Source organism: Dicentrarchus labrax, unplaced genomic scaffold, assembly GCF_905237075.1.
Source record: "Dicentrarchus labrax unplaced genomic scaffold, dlabrax2021, whole genome shotgun sequence".
NCBI classification, from domain to species: Eukaryota; Metazoa; Chordata; class Actinopteri; family Moronidae; genus Dicentrarchus; species Dicentrarchus labrax.
The window spans coordinates 9,073,537-9,093,425 of record NW_026136702.1 but is presented as its reverse complement, the minus strand read 5'-3'; the positions used below and the strand labels follow the sequence as shown (position 1 = coordinate 9,093,425).

The 19,889-nt window shown below is 39.7% G+C and overlaps 2 protein-coding genes across 19 annotated transcripts in view; both read right to left on the bottom strand.

Annotated features, from left to right (window-relative positions):
- The window catches only part of dst (dystonin), a 104,436-nt gene that overhangs the window by 51,132 nt on the left and 33,415 nt on the right, over positions 1-19,889 (bottom strand). For 17 of the 18 annotated variants that reach the window (XM_051416575.1, XM_051416579.1, XM_051416576.1 and 14 more), the window contains 30 exons: positions 18,065-18,231; positions 17,793-17,905; positions 17,510-17,616; positions 17,300-17,419; positions 16,853-16,948; positions 16,629-16,756; positions 15,024-15,117; positions 14,769-14,923; positions 14,217-14,685; positions 13,997-14,125; positions 13,760-13,837; positions 13,506-13,667; positions 13,135-13,239; positions 12,858-12,953; positions 12,644-12,769; positions 12,403-12,555; positions 12,148-12,302; positions 11,590-11,716; positions 11,273-11,456; positions 10,527-10,684; positions 10,260-10,438; positions 10,012-10,150; positions 9,730-9,923; positions 9,462-9,624; positions 9,293-9,376; positions 8,981-9,088; positions 8,789-8,887; positions 2,240-2,386; positions 565-653; positions 380-488 (listed from right to left, as the gene is read on the bottom strand). In XM_051416575.1, coding sequence (XP_051272535.1) covers positions 380-488; positions 565-653; positions 2,240-2,386; positions 8,789-8,887; positions 8,981-9,088; positions 9,293-9,376; positions 9,462-9,624; positions 9,730-9,923; positions 10,012-10,150; positions 10,260-10,438; positions 10,527-10,684; positions 11,273-11,456; positions 11,590-11,716; positions 12,148-12,302; positions 12,403-12,555; positions 12,644-12,769; positions 12,858-12,953; positions 13,135-13,239; positions 13,506-13,667; positions 13,760-13,837; positions 13,997-14,125; positions 14,217-14,685; positions 14,769-14,923; positions 15,024-15,117; positions 16,629-16,756; positions 16,853-16,948; positions 17,300-17,419; positions 17,510-17,616; positions 17,793-17,905; positions 18,065-18,231 — 4,233 coding nt within the window. Of the gene's footprint in view, positions 1-379; positions 489-564; positions 654-2,239; positions 2,387-8,788; positions 8,888-8,980; positions 9,089-9,292; positions 9,377-9,461; positions 9,625-9,729; positions 9,924-10,011; positions 10,151-10,259; positions 10,439-10,526; positions 10,685-11,272; positions 11,457-11,589; positions 11,717-12,147; positions 12,303-12,402; positions 12,556-12,643; positions 12,770-12,857; positions 12,954-13,134; positions 13,240-13,505; positions 13,668-13,759; positions 13,838-13,996; positions 14,126-14,216; positions 14,686-14,768; positions 14,924-15,023; positions 15,118-15,202; positions 15,471-16,628; positions 16,757-16,852; positions 16,949-17,299; positions 17,420-17,509; positions 17,617-17,792; positions 17,906-18,064; positions 18,232-19,889 lie in introns of those variants that run through there. The other variant, XM_051416657.1, reaches the window with a different exon arrangement.
- Positions 2,530-8,782, bottom strand: LOC127372864 (desmoplakin). The gene is made up of 2 exons (XM_051416747.1): positions 4,950-8,782; positions 2,530-4,729 (listed from the first exon to the last, which is right to left on the bottom strand). The coding sequence occupies exons 1-2, from the start codon at positions 7,938-7,940 to the stop codon at positions 2,687-2,689; spliced, it is 5,034 nt and encodes a 1,677-aa protein (XP_051272707.1). The 5' UTR covers positions 7,941-8,782; the 3' UTR covers positions 2,530-2,686.

The following is a 19,889-nucleotide window of genomic DNA, read 5'->3' as shown; positions in this document are numbered from 1 at the left end:
GGGAATGCAGTATCCAGCATCTTGCAAAAAGAGGGTAGTTAGTCACATCACATACTGTAGGTAAAGGGTTATGTGTCATTTCCGTTATCAAGTTGACTTTGAAGTCAAGCACTATAATAATGGTAAAATTTCAGACCAAAGCCGAGCGCAACAAAGCATGTTTACAGCATACTCAGATTTTCTGGGAATCAGTTATTTAAATCTTTTTTTGTCCCTAATGAGTCCATAATGAGTGCAAAAGACAACTGCACACACTGTACTAGGGAGAGGAGTAAAAAGGTTAGTCATGCAGCTGAACATCAGGTGGCACTGTTTTCTAACACATTATAAGACACACAAAAGCAAACCACTCAATAGGAGAAATAGCCTGGGGTCGAACCTCTTCTGCAGAGGTTGTCTGATCCGAACATTGTTGGGAGAGTTCACTGTAGGCCTGATTGAGTGCCTTCAGCTGCTCCAGGGCCTTTTCTCTTTCCTCTTCTGTCATTCTGTGAGACAAAACACAAAGAATGAGGCTGAAAACAAAAAAGTATTTTGGATGTCAGTGATAGTAGCTTGACTTACTTGTCACTGTGTTTGTTCAGCATCATTTGTGTGGCCCTCAATGCTTCTGCAATTTGTTCCTTCTTAGTGACCATTTCCTCCACTGACACCTAGAACATCAAAGAGTGGCATATAATACTTTATATGCAGTACAATGACTACTCTTTGAGTACAATAGTGTTGTCACCAATATAATTATAGTTAACAGAGACAACAGGGACACAAAGCTCACAGATACTCACACACTAGAATTGCTTTAAAAGACTGAATTACAGTTTTCAATTGACTTATTTATATTAAATATATCAATTGATGTATATAGACAACTGTACACTCCACTGACAAGATTAATTATAAACCCCTGCACAGAACAGCTATGCAACTTTCGTTCAGAATGTGTCAAAGAGTAGATTCAGCTCTTCGCTCATTTTAGAGACTGTAATTTGGGGTATTGTTATGCACTGTGCGTTATTTTTTCATTCCCTTACATGGAGCGACAGAATATTAGAAACACTTCAAACACAATCAGAGAGATGGTTTATAATTTGACAAAATAAAATAAAACACTAAGTCCAAAGCTGTCATTATTAAATGGTAATTACTTAATTTGAATTTTATCTATATTAACGTGTGCATATTGTAAAAACAATGACCAGGTTTTTATTATTTTTTGGTTCAAATCCCAGATTGCTTCTAAAATGAACCTTACTGACATGTTTTATGTGTAATAAAATCATAGCAACTAATTTATAATAATAATCCAAATGTGTATTTACATATTTAGACATTGTACTTTAACTGTGGTTTATATGTTTACAGCAAAAATAAAATTAAATGTCAGTGTCCAGTGCTTATGTTCCAGATGACAGCACAAGACTTAATTAATTATATTAAGTAAATGTACTGAATACATTGTGAACACTAGAATAATTGTCTACATGGCGTGTTTTATACATGAATATACAGTTTTGTTCAACTATCAGTCACTAATATGAACACATAGATGTAAAACAATCTAAACAGGAGTGTAAAATAAGTAAATGCTGTAAAGTTAGCACTGTAGATGGGTATTGATAGATTAAAGAGGTTCAGACTCTCTTGTCTATTCTATTCTGTAAAACAATCAATTATAACACATTTCTTCAGGATCACCAAGTTGATCCTTTTCTTCCTTTCAATAATGTTAATGTCATATACCGCAAACATCAGGGAAATTTCACATTTTAATTGAATAATGTCAGCTTTGGACTGTATGTAAACTGCATGTTTCCATAGACACAGAGGGACAATGAAATGTATTGTGATATTTTAATAACCTGTTGGGCTAATATAATCTATTGGTCACTGGGGTTGTTATGAGTGCTTGTGTAACTTATACATCATAAGTTATTGAATCAGTTATGGGTGATTTAAATGAAATCCATAATATATAACCATTCTTTTGTAAGCCATATGAACAAGGGATATGATAAGGTAACACTACAACCACTGCCATGTGTAGTGTACAATATATGGATTGAAATAATCAGAAAGTAGATAGTGTATTTTTATTAGAATTCATACACTGTGATGTTGTTTTGATTAGCAAAATTCTGTTCACCATTAAACCAAAGCATTGTCTCATGTACAACAAATACGTGGAAATATATGAAAACAGGACACATTGAAAACACCACAAATAATACACATTATTTACCTGGGGCTTATTAGAAGCATCTGTGTTGGCATTGCTATCTTTCAAAGCATTCCCATCATTGTTTGGGGTCTGTTTCACATTGGACATCCAGTGCAATAGTTTGCTAACTTTATCACCATGCTCTCTCTTCTCCTCATCAACAGATCTCTAGAATCAAAACAGATGGGTTTTTGACAAGATTGTTAACTTTGTTACAAAAAATAAACCAAACACTTGGGGGGAATCCTAAAAGGGAGGGACTTCGCCAAAAATATAATTACAATCAGACTAAAAACACCAATGCTCCAAAACCATTGTCAGCTGCATCAACCATTGGATAAAAATGTGTGTGTAAACCAAAAAAAGAAACATTGAAGTCAAGGTAACTTAACATCCAAATACAAAACCAAAGGAAATCCCATTTGCAGGTTTTGCTTTTATGCACAAGCATATATTTACAAATGTTTATTACTTATATGCCCAAACATAATGGAATGTTGATTTGGGTCCATAACCCTGAATTTTTGTGGCCTCGAGTAACCTCAACCCTGTGTGGCAGTCATACACACTTCTTTCAAGTGCCTCCCTAAACGTGATTCTTCTCTTAGTCTTTGGACATGTGAGGCTCCTGGTATGGAACTTCTCATCTTTGAGTACAGAGGCAGTAACTTTGTCAACAAGGCCGCTCTGAATGACTTCTTCAAGTGAGACTCTGTCATGAGTGTCAGGGTTTATCAATCCTCCAGTCAGGAGCTGGAATTCGATACAGCGAAAGCCGGCATCCTTTGGGAAGAGATTTTCCTGAACAGCCTGGGAGACAGACAAAGTCTTTGAAGTCTTGGGGTGAATGATGCCATTAAAGGCCTGCTCAAACTGCTGGAGCTGCTGATTCAATGCCTCATCCAACAGACCTCTTTTAAGAGCCTCCGAGAGGGTAACTTTCTCCCCTGAAGAGGGGTCGCAAATGCCTCCAGTGCAGACCTGGGCCTCCAACAGACGCAAGGCAGTGGCTCTATCAGTAAAGCCCTGTTGAAAACCCTGAAGAACTGACAGCCTCTTCCTCCGGCTGACATCCCAGAGACCAGCAATGGGGCTGTTAACATCTTCCACAACAACCATTCTTGAAAATATGATGTCCGCGATCTCATAGATACTAAGAAGCCCATTGCGATAGCTATCAAGCTCGGACATTTCAAGAAACCTCTGACTTAAAGCTGACTCTAGACAAAGTTGTCGGCCACTTCTGACGTCAATAATGATGTGAAGTGGGCTTCCACTGGCATCAACTATGGACTTTTCCTGCCATTCACTTTCCTGCTGTGACAGAAACAGATAAGTCCTCCTGTCAATGTGTCTCCCCTTGAATGCTTCATACGCTGACATTTCGATGCCACAGCTGCTGATGACAACAGACGCTCTATGAGAACTCATGGGAGAGGTGTTTGTGAGATGTCTCTCACCAAATGGAAAGAGAAACACACCACCATCTATGTCATAAAGGCATGTCTTCAGTATTTCAGAGTAGTATGCCTTCTGTCCAGTGTCAGGGTTGTGGAAACCTTTGGGGTTACTGACTGGATCATACAGACTCTTTTGAGTCTCCTTGTTCAAAAGACCCTGATCAACAGCAATGCTTGCCGGCACCCTGACACCAATCTCTGGGTTGATCAGTCCTCCAGTGGATACCTGGACCTCAAGAAGCTTCTTGCCTTTGTATCTATCAAGAACCCTTTCTTCCATTGCCTGAAAAACAGACAGCTTTTTGCCAGCATGGATGTAGCCACTAAAAGCTTTCTCAGCCTCTATCAGTTTGTCTTTCAGGCCTTTCTCTATAATACCTTTCTCCAGAGCCTCAGCAACTGAGTGTGTTTGTCCTGTGGCCAGATCTGTAAGGCTTCCTGTTGCAGCCTGAGCTTCCAGAAACTCAAGAGCGTACGTCTTTGCTAAGAAGCCCTTCTCAGCAGCTTCGAGGAAGGACATCTTTTTCTTACTTGACTCCACATAAACTCCGGCAATAGTTGTTGGTTTGCCGACGTGAAGTGATGCTTGCACCTCTTCTATTGTGACAAGGCCTTTCTCCAACTTGCGCAAAACCTCTTCATCCAAGAACTTGAATTTGATTAGGTTTTGAATACTTGTGCTGCCCTTGAGTTCTGGGAGCTTTTGGGAAGTTGAATACATGTCACTCAGTTTTCCCTCACTGTCTGTTGTTCTCTTCTCTGATGTGTTTACAGTTTCACTAGTTTTATGAATCTGATATGTTGTTGTCTTAGTGATGCTATGTGTGTCTGTTAGTCCACACAGAGCCATGTATCCACGTGCTGTCACTGTCATGGACTTGTCAGGTTTGGTTTGGTCTTTTTGTAGGAGAGTAGAAGTTTGATAAGTAGAGCTATTCAAAGGTTTCTTTGTCTGTGAATCATGAAGGCTTTGGCTTTGAATGACTTCCATTTTATCTTGTTTGCCTTGTTTCAGTCCTTCAAGAATGTTTTCTTTCCCCATTGTTGACATCTGTAGATGTGACATTGGAAGAACTTTTAAGTTACAGATGACTAGAATTCACTGTTACAGATAACTAAAGATAACTACAATGACTAAATAGATGTTTTAATAAATAGTTAAAAAATAAACAATTAGTAAAACTGTACTACATTTAAATATATTGTAATTGTTAATAAATATGATATTTTGTTGCAGTAATTAAACTGAACTGAATTAACTTCATCCATACCTCTGAGGACACTTTCATTTTGAGAATCTCGTCCTCCAGGTTGCATTTTGCACTTTCATAAGAGGGCACCGTCCCCTGCATCACTGTATGTTCTGTGGAAGTGGTCTGGTTGTCTTTCACATAGTGATGCCTGGTTTCGGTCACTTCCTGTTTATTTATCATCTCGTTTTCAATCTTCATCCTGACCCCGAGCATCAAAAGCTTTTCCTGAAGACTTTTGATTTCTTTGACATACGACTCTATTTGCTCCCGAAGAGATTTCGCTTCACTGTCCTTCACTGTCAGTTTCCACTCACTATCTGCTAACAGCTGTTTAAATTTAGCCGACTCATTCGGCTGTTCATTGCAAATGCTTTGCAAGGTGCTTATTTTTGAGTTGAGTTTAACTTTGTCTTCCTCAAGTTGGGCAATCTGTGATTGTGCCTTAGAGAGGTCATGTCCAAGCTTAGTTCTTTCTTGCTGCAGTTTGTCCAATTTGATCTGCAGTTGCAGCTGTTGGTCTGTTTGTTGCTTTGTTTCCACTGTGGTTTGATACACTGTTTTAATCTGTTTGACATCTTGTTTGAAATACTTGTTCAGCATCTCAACTAATTCTGTGCTATGTGACAGCTGTTTTGACTTCCCACTTTCAGTTGAGATTTCAGATTGAAGTAACATCAGTTTTTTCTCTATTTCAGTCTGCACTAGCAACAACTGCCTCTCATATCCCTCTTTCTGAAGTTCTAATTTACTTTTCAACTCCTCTAGCATTTTCTTGCACTTGTCAAGTTGTTCTTCCATCTGCTGGGACTTCAGTTGAAGGACAGAGTTTTCTTTTTGCTTTTGTTCTGCTTCTGTTTGGGTGCGTTGCAGCTTTTCTTTTAGCGTCCTGACTTCAGATCCACACAACATGCTTTTCTCTAGTGCCTCAGCTTTTTCCTTCTTAAGGATCATATTCTCATGTTGTAGATTTGATCGGGATTTGTCAGAACTCAACATTAATTCTTTCATTGTTACTTTACTTTTCTGAAGCTCTGTTTCCAGCTGCACTATTTTTGATTCTTTAACTTTTCTTTCTTTGGTCTCTTTTAACAATTCATCTTTAGTTCTTTGAAGGGAAGAGCTTAACTCAGAAAGTTTAACATTCAAGTTCTCTACTTTCCTTTCTGTTGCTTTCTTGTCGTTCTGAAGACCATAAATCTCCTGCTTTAGGTTTTCTGTAGTTTTCTCTGAGCTGCTAGTTAACCCTTTAATACTGTGCTTATGTTTAAAAAGCTCATCGTCTAATGCCTTGACTTTATTGAGATTTGTCTGACTGTCAGCAGATTCTTTTTGCAGTTCTGCTTTTGTTTTCTTTAGCATCATGTTCAAATCATTAATTTCTGCATTTTGCATGTGGATCTTTTGATGTGCAGAATTCCTCTCAGCAAACACTGACTTCAGCTCTGATTTCAGATTTGTTATTTCTTTCTCATAATTGGCAATGTTTGAATTGAGTGTTTTGATTTTCTGCTGCAGTTCAGTCGTTTTCCTTACCTCCTCACTGTAATCCTGCAGCTTCATTTGAAGCTCATGGGAGGTCTGGGTTTTCTTATTTAGTTCCTCCTCAATAATTTGAACCTGTGATTTGGTGCCCTCCACCTGGGACTTAAAGATTTTAATTTGCTGATCCTTGCTATCAATTTCCATCGTAACCTGATCTAGTTTAGCTCTTGCGTTCTTAAGATTATTTTCCATCTCCACATTCATCTGCTTTAACTCATCTACTCTTTTCTGCAGTTGAGAAGCAACTAATTCACTTTTCTGGAGTTCTGCTTCGAGGTTTTTACATTTGAGCTGCGACACCTGCTCAGATCTTTTCATTAAGTTGTTTTCTTCCTTAGCTGATTGAAGCTGCTGTTTCCAGCTCTCTATCTCTCTCTTTAAGGTCTTGATCTTTTGTTCAGAAAATGATCTCTCTTTTTCCAATGACTCTGTTTGGATCTGAAGAGCTCTAATATCACTGTCAGATGAGACATTTATCCTGGTCAGCTCGTTGCATTTAAACTTCAGCTGATCTATTACTGCCTGCTTGGAAGCTATATCTTCTTCTAAGTTGCTAAACTTGTAAATATTTTCCTGCTCCATGGAGCTTTTCTTATGCACTTCTCCTTGGGTGATCTTCAGCTGCTCTTTGAGGCCTTCAACTTCAGTGCTTTGGAAAAAAGTTATTTGTTCCAATGAGGACTTTGCTCTTTGGAGAGACCTGATTTCCTCTTGAAGTTCATTGATGGATTTCTTCATGTTCTGTGCTTCCTGCTGCAGATCATCTGATTTCTGTCTCATGTTGTTCCTTTCACTTTCCATGTCCATCTGCAGTTTCTTCAGTCTGTTGTTGCTGTCATCCAACAGCTTTTTATAACTTTGTGCTTTCTCCTCAGCCATGTCTGCTTTTTTCTGGACCAGGACCAGCTCCTCTAGTTTCTGCTGCAGGACATCTGCCATCATGCTGTCACTTTCTCTAACTGAAGATGATTCTGGATCACTTTTGACTGTCAACTGACTGCCAAATGCCAAAGGCCGCTGAACCAGATCAATTACTTTAGCCTGGACCTGACTTTGAATCTGTTCCTCAGAACCTTCTTCCATGTTTATTTTTCTCTGAAGTCTGGGGCTCTGTTTCTTAAGATCTTGGTCAACGTTTGTTTTCTTTAAGAGGTCTTCTAGTCTCCTCTGAGCCAAAGAGCACTTGGCCTCTGACTGCTCAATTAACTGTCTTGTGTGACTTAATTCCTGCTCACTGGCAGCTTTGTCTTTTACAGCTATTTCTAACTTGGTGCAATACTGATGAACGTCATGCTCAAGCTGTGATTTCTGAAAGGTTAGATCATCAATTGTCTTGTGTTGAGTTTCTACTTCTCCTTCCAACTTTTCCAGCTGTGCTTGTCTTTCAACCAGCAAAGCCTCCTGTTCCTGGACCCGTTGCTTAAGTTGACTAATCTCTACTTCCCCTGCAGCTTTTTGGAGCTCCATGCTCTCTGTCCTTTTTGCATTCTCTGCTCTTTCAAAAGCCTTTCTGTTCTATAACGCAAAAACATAAGTCATTCACTGTTTCAAGTTAAATTGTGAAATTAAATGCATGACTTTTTTACTTCTTACCAGAGTGCTGCAGCCATATTATTCAATCTCTCCAGGAATTTGCATTTTCAAGATTTTTCATGTAGCCAGGAATATTGTGGAGGGTTAATAAAGTGAATATTTACTGAACAGATCTTTGAAAGATTGTTTGAATAGCACTTGTCACTGATTTGACCACTGCACCTTTACCCTCTGATTCCAAACTTGTAACACTTTGTCACAGTTTTCAGCAAATAAGTTTGAGAATACCTCTCAAGACCAATATTTATAAAATACTACACAAACTCCTGGAGAGCCTGTATTTTCCCACAGAAAGGCCAACATGAGAAAGACTTTCTGTTCAAGTATAAAAGTCTCTCTCCTCCCAGCAAGTCACCATCACCAGCAATGAGGAATTACTGTACATGCAGACATGCATTGCAAGTGTGCATTTCCTTTGCTTCTTTTGCACGACGAAGCAAATATCTTCACTTACGATGAGCTGTCAAGTGAAGAACTCAAGGCACACAAGGGATAAAAATACATAGATGTTTTTGACTGTTACATTATTTTACGACTCACTACTTCTTAGTGGGGAAGTGAAATATGCTGATGCAGAACAGATAAGAAAGGAAAAGACAAGAAGGTAAAGCTAAACTGGCATTTAAGTTTAAGCATCCACATAGCTGCAAAAGTCTGAAATGTGCTGCGTTAGCCACTGGAAATATAGGAAGCCAGGAAGTATTAAAATATGAATCTCTCACCTCCTCGTCTTCAGTTCTCCTCAGCGTCTCACTGGCAAACTTCACATACTGTGTCATGAGAGTCACAAGAGCAGTGTAGCGGGTTCGGAGATCCATGAACTGTGAAATCAAACAAAGAAAACGTAGGTCATTCATATGTGTCTATATAGAGCCCCCATTTCCTGCGCTACCAAAGTTAAATCCTAGTTTTACCTCCTGCTGAATGGCATCAGAGGAGCTCTGCATCCTCCGTTTCTTTAGAGGGGATTTGTGTTGGGAATCAACCATCGCTCTGAAGGTCATCAGCTGAAGTTCATAATCCTAAAAAAATACATTTATGTGCAAGTTTAGAAGGTTGTCTCTTTGCCATCTGCAACAATTGTCAGTTTGGTCCTTGCCCAACAATGTTGGAATGGAAATGACAGCAACTGCTAATTTCATATATCAGAAATACCATGAGAAAATTTAACAAAATAGCTAAAAAAAACAATAAAAACATGTCAAAATTGAAATAAATTTGCTTACTTTAATGGAAGAGGAGTACTGCTCGGAGTACTTCTGACACTCATCAATTCTGCTCTGTGTTTGTTCAATTTCAGCAACAAGGACCTGAAAAACACATTTTAAGTATATATTTATACATCCATATATGTACTATGTTTGTCTTATTGTGAAACATGAATTCTTGTCCTACCTTCTGTTTGTTTAACAGCTCAGCCAGTGCTTTACTATCTTCAGGTTTGTTTTCTTGGGCCTTTAGCTGTGCTACTTCCATTTCTCTGACCCATTCATCAAGACAACTATAAGAGTCTCTGTAGTGTTTCAGAGATTTGCTGATACCATCCAGATCCCGAAGCCTGAAATTGAATAGTTAATGTCAATAAGCTATTGTAATACTTACATTTATGTTTACAATACCTGCATGCAAAAAAAAAATCCTATAGGAAGAAATTAACACTAACCTGTTATCAATCTGGGAGTGAATGTTCTGCCACCGTTCACTCAGCTGATCTGCTTTCTCTTTGTGCCAGTCCAGGTCAAAGTCACGTTCATTATGCACCTTAAACATGCGGTCACTGATGACTCGTGCTTTCTGCAGCTCATCCTCCATGTCATGGAACACCTCCTGCTTCTCATCAATCTCTGACCTCCATTGCTACAATCATAAGGAGGAAAGATTACTTGAAAAGAACTAATAGCGTTAGTTAATGTTGGTGAAAATGTTGACTGCAACAGTTTATTACCTTAAGTGTTGAAATGACTGACTCAATGGACTTGACATCAGAGTTCATAGCATCTTCCTCATAGAGTTTGGATTCGTAGGTCTTAACTAGCGCCTCCGCACTCTGGCTGTGCTTCACCACTAAGCTCACTGTTTTCAGTCTGCAAAACAAAGAGATACAACTCAGGTACTTCTAATGCAAATGTCTGTCTACTATAAATATACAGATGTCACCGTGATTGCTTCTAGACAAAGAAGGGAGTGTCTTACTTGTCCATATAAATGGAAGACATGGAGTTCACTTGGCTCATGCTCTGAACGAGGACGGTGAGTTCAGAGGAAAGCGTCTGCACTGAAGGAGCACCTGCAGCCTGTCTCAGGAACAGCTCACACTTATCCTTCATAACGTCAAGGTCCTCCTTCAGTTTATTCAGCTCTGCCGTCTTCTTCTGCAAAGTGGCATGTAGAAAATCAAGATTAAAACAACAACAACAGCAGTGAGTTCTTGAACACGTTTATTGATACGCAGATGTGTACCTCATGTTCTGTGATACGCTGCAGACTCTGCTCCAGGTCGTCTCTCTCCAACGGCGTACGGAGTTGCCTGATCAGGTGTTCTTCATGGGCCTCCAGATGCATCCGGAAGTTACGTATTTCTGAGATGTAATGATTGTATACAGACTCCTCGTGTTCCTCTGTTTACCAGAGAAATATTATCAGTACAAATAATCAACATCAAATATGCGTCAAACAGTGACAGGACAGTTTTTTAATAATAGTTAATATAACAGTTTCCTTCTAATTGAAAATCACTACTATTTATTAGGCAAATACTAAATGATACAACAAAGGGAATCTTGAACCTACATATAGGGTCACACCTCTAGTGCACCTCTAGGTGGCAGCATTATCACAAAGAAAGGCCAAGTTGCATTGCAGCTACATCAATAGAACATTGTACACTGCTAAAGTAGTCATACACGGTTTAGGGAAATGGTTTTAACAACAACTTATTTCAGAAAAGGGGAGAGACAATATGTAAATTACTATACTCTCCCCTATTTTAAACCCATAACCATACATTAAAAACAGTGTTTGCTTTTCATTCACAGCAAAGCCAACCATCCACTTAGAAACTCTTCTTAATTGAGTAAAAAACATAATTCCAAAAGGCATTAACTTAAGGCTTAAAGGGGCTTATAGAGCCATGTGTTTCCTTCACAGTGTTCAATGTACACCAGCTCTTTGTTGGGGGGGGGACATGAAGGGAATGTGAGCCTTGCCTCTTTCTGCAGATCGGAGTAGTTCCTGGTAGTACTCCTTGCAGGCCACGACGTCTCTCTCTAGCTGGGCGCAGTCTGCCACCGTGAATACCTCAGACTCCTCGCTGTCTTCCAGGAACTCGTCGAAATGGGACTGCAGGTTGCTCAAAACCTGCTGATGATCACCTTGTAACATGGTCTTTATCTGCGGTGGATAGAAGAAAAAAAGTGGAAATAAGATAAACGAATGAGGATCAAAAAGGATTTTGTTAATGATCATCGGCTGATGTTGAAAAGTGTGAGTCTAAAAAAGGAAAAAGATGATAATTTAAACATACGGAGGACACATTCCAGTTGCGGATGGCTCGTATATCAGCCATTAGATAATGCCAAGATACAACACTCTTCATGTTGACGTGGGAGTGGTGCCACAGAGCCAGGACATTCTGGTATAACTGCTCAGTTCTGCAGGAAAAACAAGAGACATAAATAATTCATCCCAACAAAGTCACATATTCAGTAACAGTCATTTGAGCACAAGAACAAACTTGAGAACCTGAGAGAAAAAAAACTCTCTATTGACTTATTTTTTAATTGTTCATTTTAATTAAAATAAAAATGTTAATTGTTATTATTTTTATTTTTTATATATATCAATCAACTTGGTTGGTAGCCCTATAATAATCAAGTTTATTAATGATGATGATTGCTGCTGATGAGTATAACCTGGTTATATATGTATATGTTGCTATATATAATTTTTTTTATTGTTATTTAATAATTTTAAACAATTCCAGTGTTCATTGTTTTTCTTGATATTTTCTTGTATGAATTCAAAGCCTATTGAATAGAATTGAACTGATATTCCAGATACAAAACGAACTCTAGCATCTCACCTTGTAGCCATATCAACAGCCTCTTTGTTGGGCGGAGGCACAGTGAAACACACAGAGGGCACCATGGCCTCATTCCCTGCTGGGTTGATGACTTTCCACTTGGCCCGGTGAGAGTTGTTGGCCAACACACACTCGTCATCTTTATAAATGGTAATCTGAGAGAGTTGTGATAAAAACACAGCACAGATTTACAATAAAGCTTGAATAAACTGGGATTAAATGTGGCGTAATACGGGGCAGAAGACTTCTTCGTACCTCTATCTGTCGATAATCACAGATAGCTTTAACAGGGATGGAGGATCTCACGGGGCTTTCAGGGTTCCTGGGTCTGAGCTGCACAATATTCTTGGCCCTGCCCACTAACCCAGCTACAGTGCTGCGGTACTGAAGTAGCTGCTCTTTCTCATCCTAGAGACACAGCATACAAAAAAAAGGTTGTTTATTTTTATTCTTATCTTCACATGCACACACGCTTTGTATCTTTCTCTCAGTTTACCATGGACTCCTGAATGAGATCCTCCAGTCTGTGCAAGCTGCTTGTTCGATCACAGCTGTATTTTCTTTGAATGGCATCTTGCAGGCTCTTAAGATAGTCCATGGACTCTTTGGCATCACTGAAAAACTGCACAAAAGGGGAAAAGAGTGAGAAATTAGATATGATGAAACTAATACACTGTGCTGAACTGGCTGAAAAATGGGCAGCGACTCACCTCAAAATAAACGGCATTCTCCTTGAGATGCTGTTCTACACATGAGCAAAGCTGTAAAATCCAGCTCCACTGAGTCTGCATGGCAGCTCTGTATGCCTGGAAGAGATACAACAAACATTATCCAGGAGTAATAGCTGGAAAATTACAAGACTACAAGACTTCATTATCTTTTAATCATTGTGGTCCCTGAATGCAGGGTGGAGACACTGCTGCCATTCCAAATGTTAGAATCTAATTGTCATAATGACCGCAGAGGTGAGACAGAAACAGGACTTACTTCAATAGTGAGTCTGGCTGGGTGGTTCTTGAGCATAAGGCGTTCTGCCTTGTCCTGCACAGACTTGATCACTTCCTCCTTTTCATCCAGCTCCCTCATCAGGTCCTGTATGAAAGACATTAAAGCTGAGTATCTCCAGCATCCAGCCGTGGCAAAGCACCAGTCACGCCATCCTCTCCCACAATCTCATATCCTGTCTCTCAGCGCCAAGTTTGAAGTTAATCATTCAACAATGCACAAATCCCTTCACTTTATGAATACAGCTGTAACAGAGCCAAACAACACCTAAACGAACTGTTAGAACAAGCCCTTGTTATTCTGTCTGCATGGAAGATTACACAGATTAAGTTACAGTTAATTAAAATACTGACAGCATGGTAGTCTCTTTTCTTGGAGATGTTGCTGTTGCGATCACTCCAGTCGAAGGCAACCTCCTCTTCCTCCTTCTCATTCAGCCAGATGAGCTCCTGAGTTGCCTGTGACACAAAGTCATGCAGGCTTTCCAGGTGGCTTTGCCGCTCTCTTGAACAGCTCTGAAAGGAAGAGGCGTTCATAAAAGTCAGGCTACAAAAACTAAATCAATATTTAATGGCATTCAATAGCAATCATACAAGAGATCACTTACCAATAGCCTTTCATACTGCCTTTCCAGTTTGTTGAGTTTGTCTGAATAAGTTAGTTTCAGGGGTAAGTTCATCTGAATCTGAGAAAAGAATAGAAACATGTTTTGGTTTATTTTAGTTTCTTCTGCAGAAAGTTATGGCAGCTAACTTTCAAACTAACATTTCGGTTTTAGATTATATATATTTATACATATATATATTAAACTAAGGTTATATGCAAGACACAGAGAAATGCTTACCTCACTCAGTTTGGCATCTTTAAGACTCATCTGAAAATCTTCAATGGCTCTATGTACGCTTTTGTGGTTCTCTAAATGCATTTCCACACTTGGCAAATCAGAGCCCCACTCTGAACGATCCAGCTGCAACTTTAAGACGAAGCCAAAACAAATATTCAGTATCTTGCTTTTACAATTAAAGCTACAGCGCATTACAAACAAACTGATGGTGACGACTCACCTGCATCTCTTCCACCCAGTTCAGGAGGTCCTGAACAAATTTCATGTTGACCTCCTCTTCTGTCATGTTGGAGTCTGCCAGTGAGGATTTGAGTAAGGGCTTGCGGATCTGCATGTGTTTTAATTGCCTGAGGCTGCCCGGGTCCATGCCACCACCACTCCCCATGTAGCTCTGGACTGAAGTGGGCTGCAAACCAGGGGTCAAGGCAGGGGTCAAGGACGGGGTGAGGCATGGTGTAAGGCTAGAGGTGAATGTGGACCCAGGGGTGCCTAACCCCCCCGGAGTGAGTGCAGGGGTAAGGGCTGGTGTCAGGCTTGTGTTGATGTTCTGCGAAAAGCCCGAGTTGAGGCTTTGTGTGATGCCAGAGATCATCATTTTGGTTTGCTCTGTTGTCAGGGTGCGACCTTTGCTGTACACGGACGAACACTCGGCTCTCAGGGCTAGGAGCTCATCCCGGAGTTTTGATACCCTGTGTACAAAAAGGAACAATGATATGAGATGTTTTAATGCAAATTCAGCGTGTTTTTTCTTGCAAGAAGATATAGTCTGTACCTTTGGACAAGTTGATCTGCAAAGGGGAATTTCCCGTCCAGGAGAATCTGGATGTCCACCACTTGTTGTCTGAGGATATTCTCACACTCCAAAAGGTAGCCGGCAATCTCAGCCTCATTAAGGAACTGAATACCAGACTCGAGACGTTTCGCATCCTTAGAGGGGAGAAAAAGCGACTGAAATCTCAAGACAAAGAAGGTACACTTACTTAATGTAAGTTGTGATAAAATACCACAGAGTTTGCACAAAACTTACAGACTGCAGGGCAGTTCTTGCCAATGCCAGCTTGTCCTCTCCATTAACACAGTCCCGCTGGACCCTGTTGGCAATCTGCTGCAACATTTCAAGCCTGCATAAACAAAAAGATGAAATTGTTAGTTTACAAGTTGTTATCACTACAATAAAAACAAAAGCCAAGCACACTGCAGCCTCACCTGGATCCATAGGCAATGTTGTTATTGAGAAAGACTGAGCTGTTAATTTGTAAAGGCTCGCTGAGGATGGTGTCATTGGAGCCAAAACTGGTGAAGCTACTGTTGCTAACAGATGAGATACCGCTCAAATAGGCCATCTTCCTTTACATGTTAAGCTCCTGCTGCTATTCCCGGCCACTCAAACAATCACTGTGACATTTGTCATCCTGATCATCCCTCAGAAAGGATCCCGGCCTCGAGAATTTGCAGAGCTAACTGACAGAGCCGCTTTCAACTCGCTCATATTTATAGCACCGCAGCCAGGTGAGGAGCGTGTAAGATGAATCCCACCCTGGAATAATGTGCTGCCCTTGGGGGCTAAAAATTACATAGCAGGTTGAGACAGTACACCTTTCTACGAGCTGAGACTGTATAAAGCCCTGCCAAACTGCTGTAACTTCTGTTTCTGCCAGTTTTCACCACACCCAACATTAAAGCTGTAAATATGGTGTGTTTATAGACCACGAAGGCAGGAATGGAGATGTAAACTTGTCTTAACTATTGTCAACAGAGAATTTACAAGTCTAAAAGATGACATTTGAGTTTCCATGGAAATAAAATCAACTGCAAACAAACACTGATGGAGCACCAGATAGAGCTGAAAAACTTGACTGAGCATGCCATAAGAAAGCAATCACTCTAAAATATCAGAAACTATCTTCACTGAAGCATCGTATGTCATGAAATGATGATGATCTGTCTTCTAAGCATTTTGCAAGATTCTGCCTTTTTAAAGAAACTAGATACTCAATCAGACATGACTTTGTTCCTGAACAGCAGAACATTACAAACACTATTTTAGTATACAAGATTCATTTGTTTGCTGCTTATTTTCACTCAATCATCTGTTAATAGCAAAAACAAAACTCAGTCTTATCATATGCTGGCAGCTATAAATCTGATGGAGAAATATTGTGCAGAACAGCTAATAAATATGTTGATAGAAATCATATCACAATGTGCAACGGCTCAGTGAGGGGATTTCTACTTTAATAAGGAAAACCAAACTAACCCTCAGTGTCTGGTTTCAGCAGGGACATTAGTGGGCTTGAATACGATGCTAGAGCACTCTACCTGCACCAACCTCAGAAAATGTTATGCTGACTCATGCAGCACATTTGCTCCTTTAGCTATATACTGTATGAAAAGCTTTTCATTTAGACATCAGTATTTCTTGCTTTAAATCCTTGCATGTTCCCCTCAAACACACATTTTATCTTATCAAACACCAGCTACGTGTCTCATAAATACTGTTACTGTTAAATGCTGACTCTTGGCTGACAAGTAACCCATAATATTAGGCTATAAAGACTATAAAGATTAGATATTAAATCGCATTAGTTAAGGCAGGCAAAACAGTATTAGTACGTTCCACGGCTGCACATACCTTTCCACCTCAGGCCTCAGGCTCTTCTCTCTCTCCAGCATGGCAATAATTAATTTACCCCATTCCTTCTCCACATCATTAGGATGATGATCCTGGGGTAACTGAATACGTCCAAACTCGATCCACATCTGACAGATACACCACAAACACAGACTTGTTATCACTACAATGTGTAAGGCTACAAAAACCAAAGCAATGTGCTATCCTGGTTTGCGTTTGTTTACCTCAAGCATTTTGTAGAGATTCTTGATTTTTGTCTTCTCGTTCTCTTTCAGTGGGATTTCATGTTCTTTAAACTGCAGATACTGTGTATAAAGTGCCTGTGAAAGAAAGCAGAAATTAAATAAGAATGTCGTTTTTCTGCACTTGCACCACAAAGCATCAACCAGGAAAAATGACTCCATGATACGTCCATATTCTCCCTTTGTCTTTGAAACAACTGTGTAAAAGTGCCTTCACTGATAAAACCTATTGACTTCTTGCTGCAAATGGATGCTGCTGCTCTCTCATATCCATCAATATCACTTTAAGTCTCAGTTACAGCAGATATGCGCTGCACGTGGGCAATCTGAAGCAGACAATTATCCTTCACCTTACTGACACTATATGCAGGTTCTAAGCACAAGAGCTGAGACTTATGCAAAATAAAGCTAATAACAATTAATCAATACCTTGAGTTCCACAGGGTTGTTGGGGAATGATCTATCTGACATTATGGCCACATTGTGTTTGATCCACTGGCTGAGGTATTTGATCATGTTCTGGTACTCCACCCATTTGATATCAACATCCTGTTCAGAGAAAAAGGATCATCAGCCATAAATCACTTTTCAGCACTTGGATTGGGTGGAGTTACTGGTGGGCCGATGTCAGCAACTTACATTAGGACTGATTCCATCAACACCATCGGGTACTTTGGGAAAGGCATCGTACAGTGTTGAGACGTACGTGATGACAGATTTTTCATCAGGAGACTGAACGTCTACGTCTGATGAGGGGAAAAAAATCCAAAAGGGTCAAAAATGCAACACATGACAACGAGCTGTACTCAGAAGAATTATTCCTCAAGACAGAATCCAAGCTTCACTCCACATGATTTATAGCACAAAAATGTTGAAAAGGTTTCTGAGTAAAAACGAATATGACAGTGTGTATGGATCTCACCCTCAGGGTCCAGCAGTCTGGCCACCCCCAGCTGCTCAGCTACACTAAACGCATGCTCCAAATTTGAGCGGTTGGTCTGTGTCGACACATAGCTCATGTCAACCATGTCCGGCCTGCGGTAGAGAGAAAGAGAGACCAGTAAGGCATGAAAAACAAGGCATACTAACTAAAGGAGAGAGGACAGAAGACCAGTAAAACCAGCCTATTATATAGGTGTTATTCAGCTTTACTGTTCTGTAAAAACCCCTCCTGTTTCTTCACTGTTACAGTACCTGTATTTATGAATGATGGCGTTTAATAGCCTCCCATCCCTCCAGGAGGTTGTGAAGTTATCGCATCGTACGCCTACATAGCCCTCTGTTATCTGCTTGGACCAGAGCAGCAGCCTCTCCTTGGCTGTCATGTCCTCGGACTCCCCTGTCACGTGGATCTCCGAGATCTGTCACAAAGAGAAATAAAAGACGTAAAATAAAAGACTTTGATTTGTGTGATTAGTGAATTATGACGCTGCGAGATTAAGACCTCACTATACTGAGAGGTAACAATAACAGCAACACCTTAAAATATAAAGCAATCAAATATAACAACCCCACAAGCTACAGCCTTAGAAATACACCTGCATTAAAAAGAGATCACAAAAATAGTATGTATTATACAAAAAGACAAAAAAAATTAGTTATTTATTTCATAAAACACAAGACTCAAGAATGAATTAGGTGTAAATGAGGTGAAAGTTTCCCTATCTGCTTCATTAGCATCTGTTCACACTTTGTGGAAAATGTCAGCAGGTCAGAAGTGTGAGAAAGAGTTGTGTAATAAATTACCCAATAGTTTTACAACATGTTATACTGATGATTAAAATGACCTCAAACAAACAGTGCCACTTGACAGGTTGAGTTCCAGTGTTGTTGGCATGCAGGGTTGAAAGCACATTCATGGCATCAATAGTTTACATCTACAGTCCACACCACACACAGTAATATTGATTTAAGCCTTTGTAGACTTTTTCCTGTAACACACATTCCAAACAACCAAAATTACAGAAACACCATATGATGGAAATCATTCTGTTGAAAGGCACAATACATCTCGGAAAGCATGTTTCTATTTTCCACATGACAGAAAATGTTAAATCACAACATGGTTTAAACAGCAACCAAGAACAGAGAGACTCAGGGAGTACATTTTTCAAGATAAACCTCAATCAATCAATCAACCAATCAACCTCTATTGTCCCCCGAGGGGGGGATTTGCAGCCAGGTGCCGTCAGTCATGAAAACAGCAGTGAAAAGCAGAGACGGTAACAGTCAGGCATACAAAACACTGCAGCTCAGACAAGATGAACACCGATACAAGTAAAGATAGAAGATAGAACCCCCACCCACAGATCAGCCTATACAGATTAATGTATAACTTCCACTGCCTGGAACATTTCTACAGTCCAGACAGAGTATGACAGGAGTTTAACAGGCCCACAGCCACCAAAACAAGGGCTGATTTTGTCCTTTTAGTCCAGCTGGAACCTTAAACAAAAGGATGATCTGACCTTCTTAATAACACATAAATGTATAAATGTTAAAGAGCTGAATTTTAATGGACACTTTGACAAGACATTTCAGTCTGTTTCTACAGAACTGGCCAATGTTTTCATACCCCACCACAATGCAAAAGGATAAAGCAGATTTTAAGACCATAATAACCCTAAAAGAGTTCATTTTTCTAAGAAAATAAAGACACTGTTGTGCTTTCTTTCAAACAAAATTAGTTTCAAATCACAGTTTGCTGCCAATAACTGTCTCAAGATATTTGTAGTTATCTACCAGAGTGATTTCAGAGTGCTGTAAAACAGCTAAAGCTAAACAAGGGAGAGATTTCCTGAAATCAACAATCCTGTGCTTTGCTTTTTTTTTTTTTTTTTAACACAAAGATGAAGGAATTACTGTTATACAGTGCTACTACAATACAAAGTCTGCTACACCACAACCCTGCTATTGTTAAAGACTGACAGTCACTGTATCAGCAGCACATTTTTTAATTCTGATACAAAGTCTGGCATTCATTCATGTAGAAAATATAAAGTGGGAACAGACATCAACC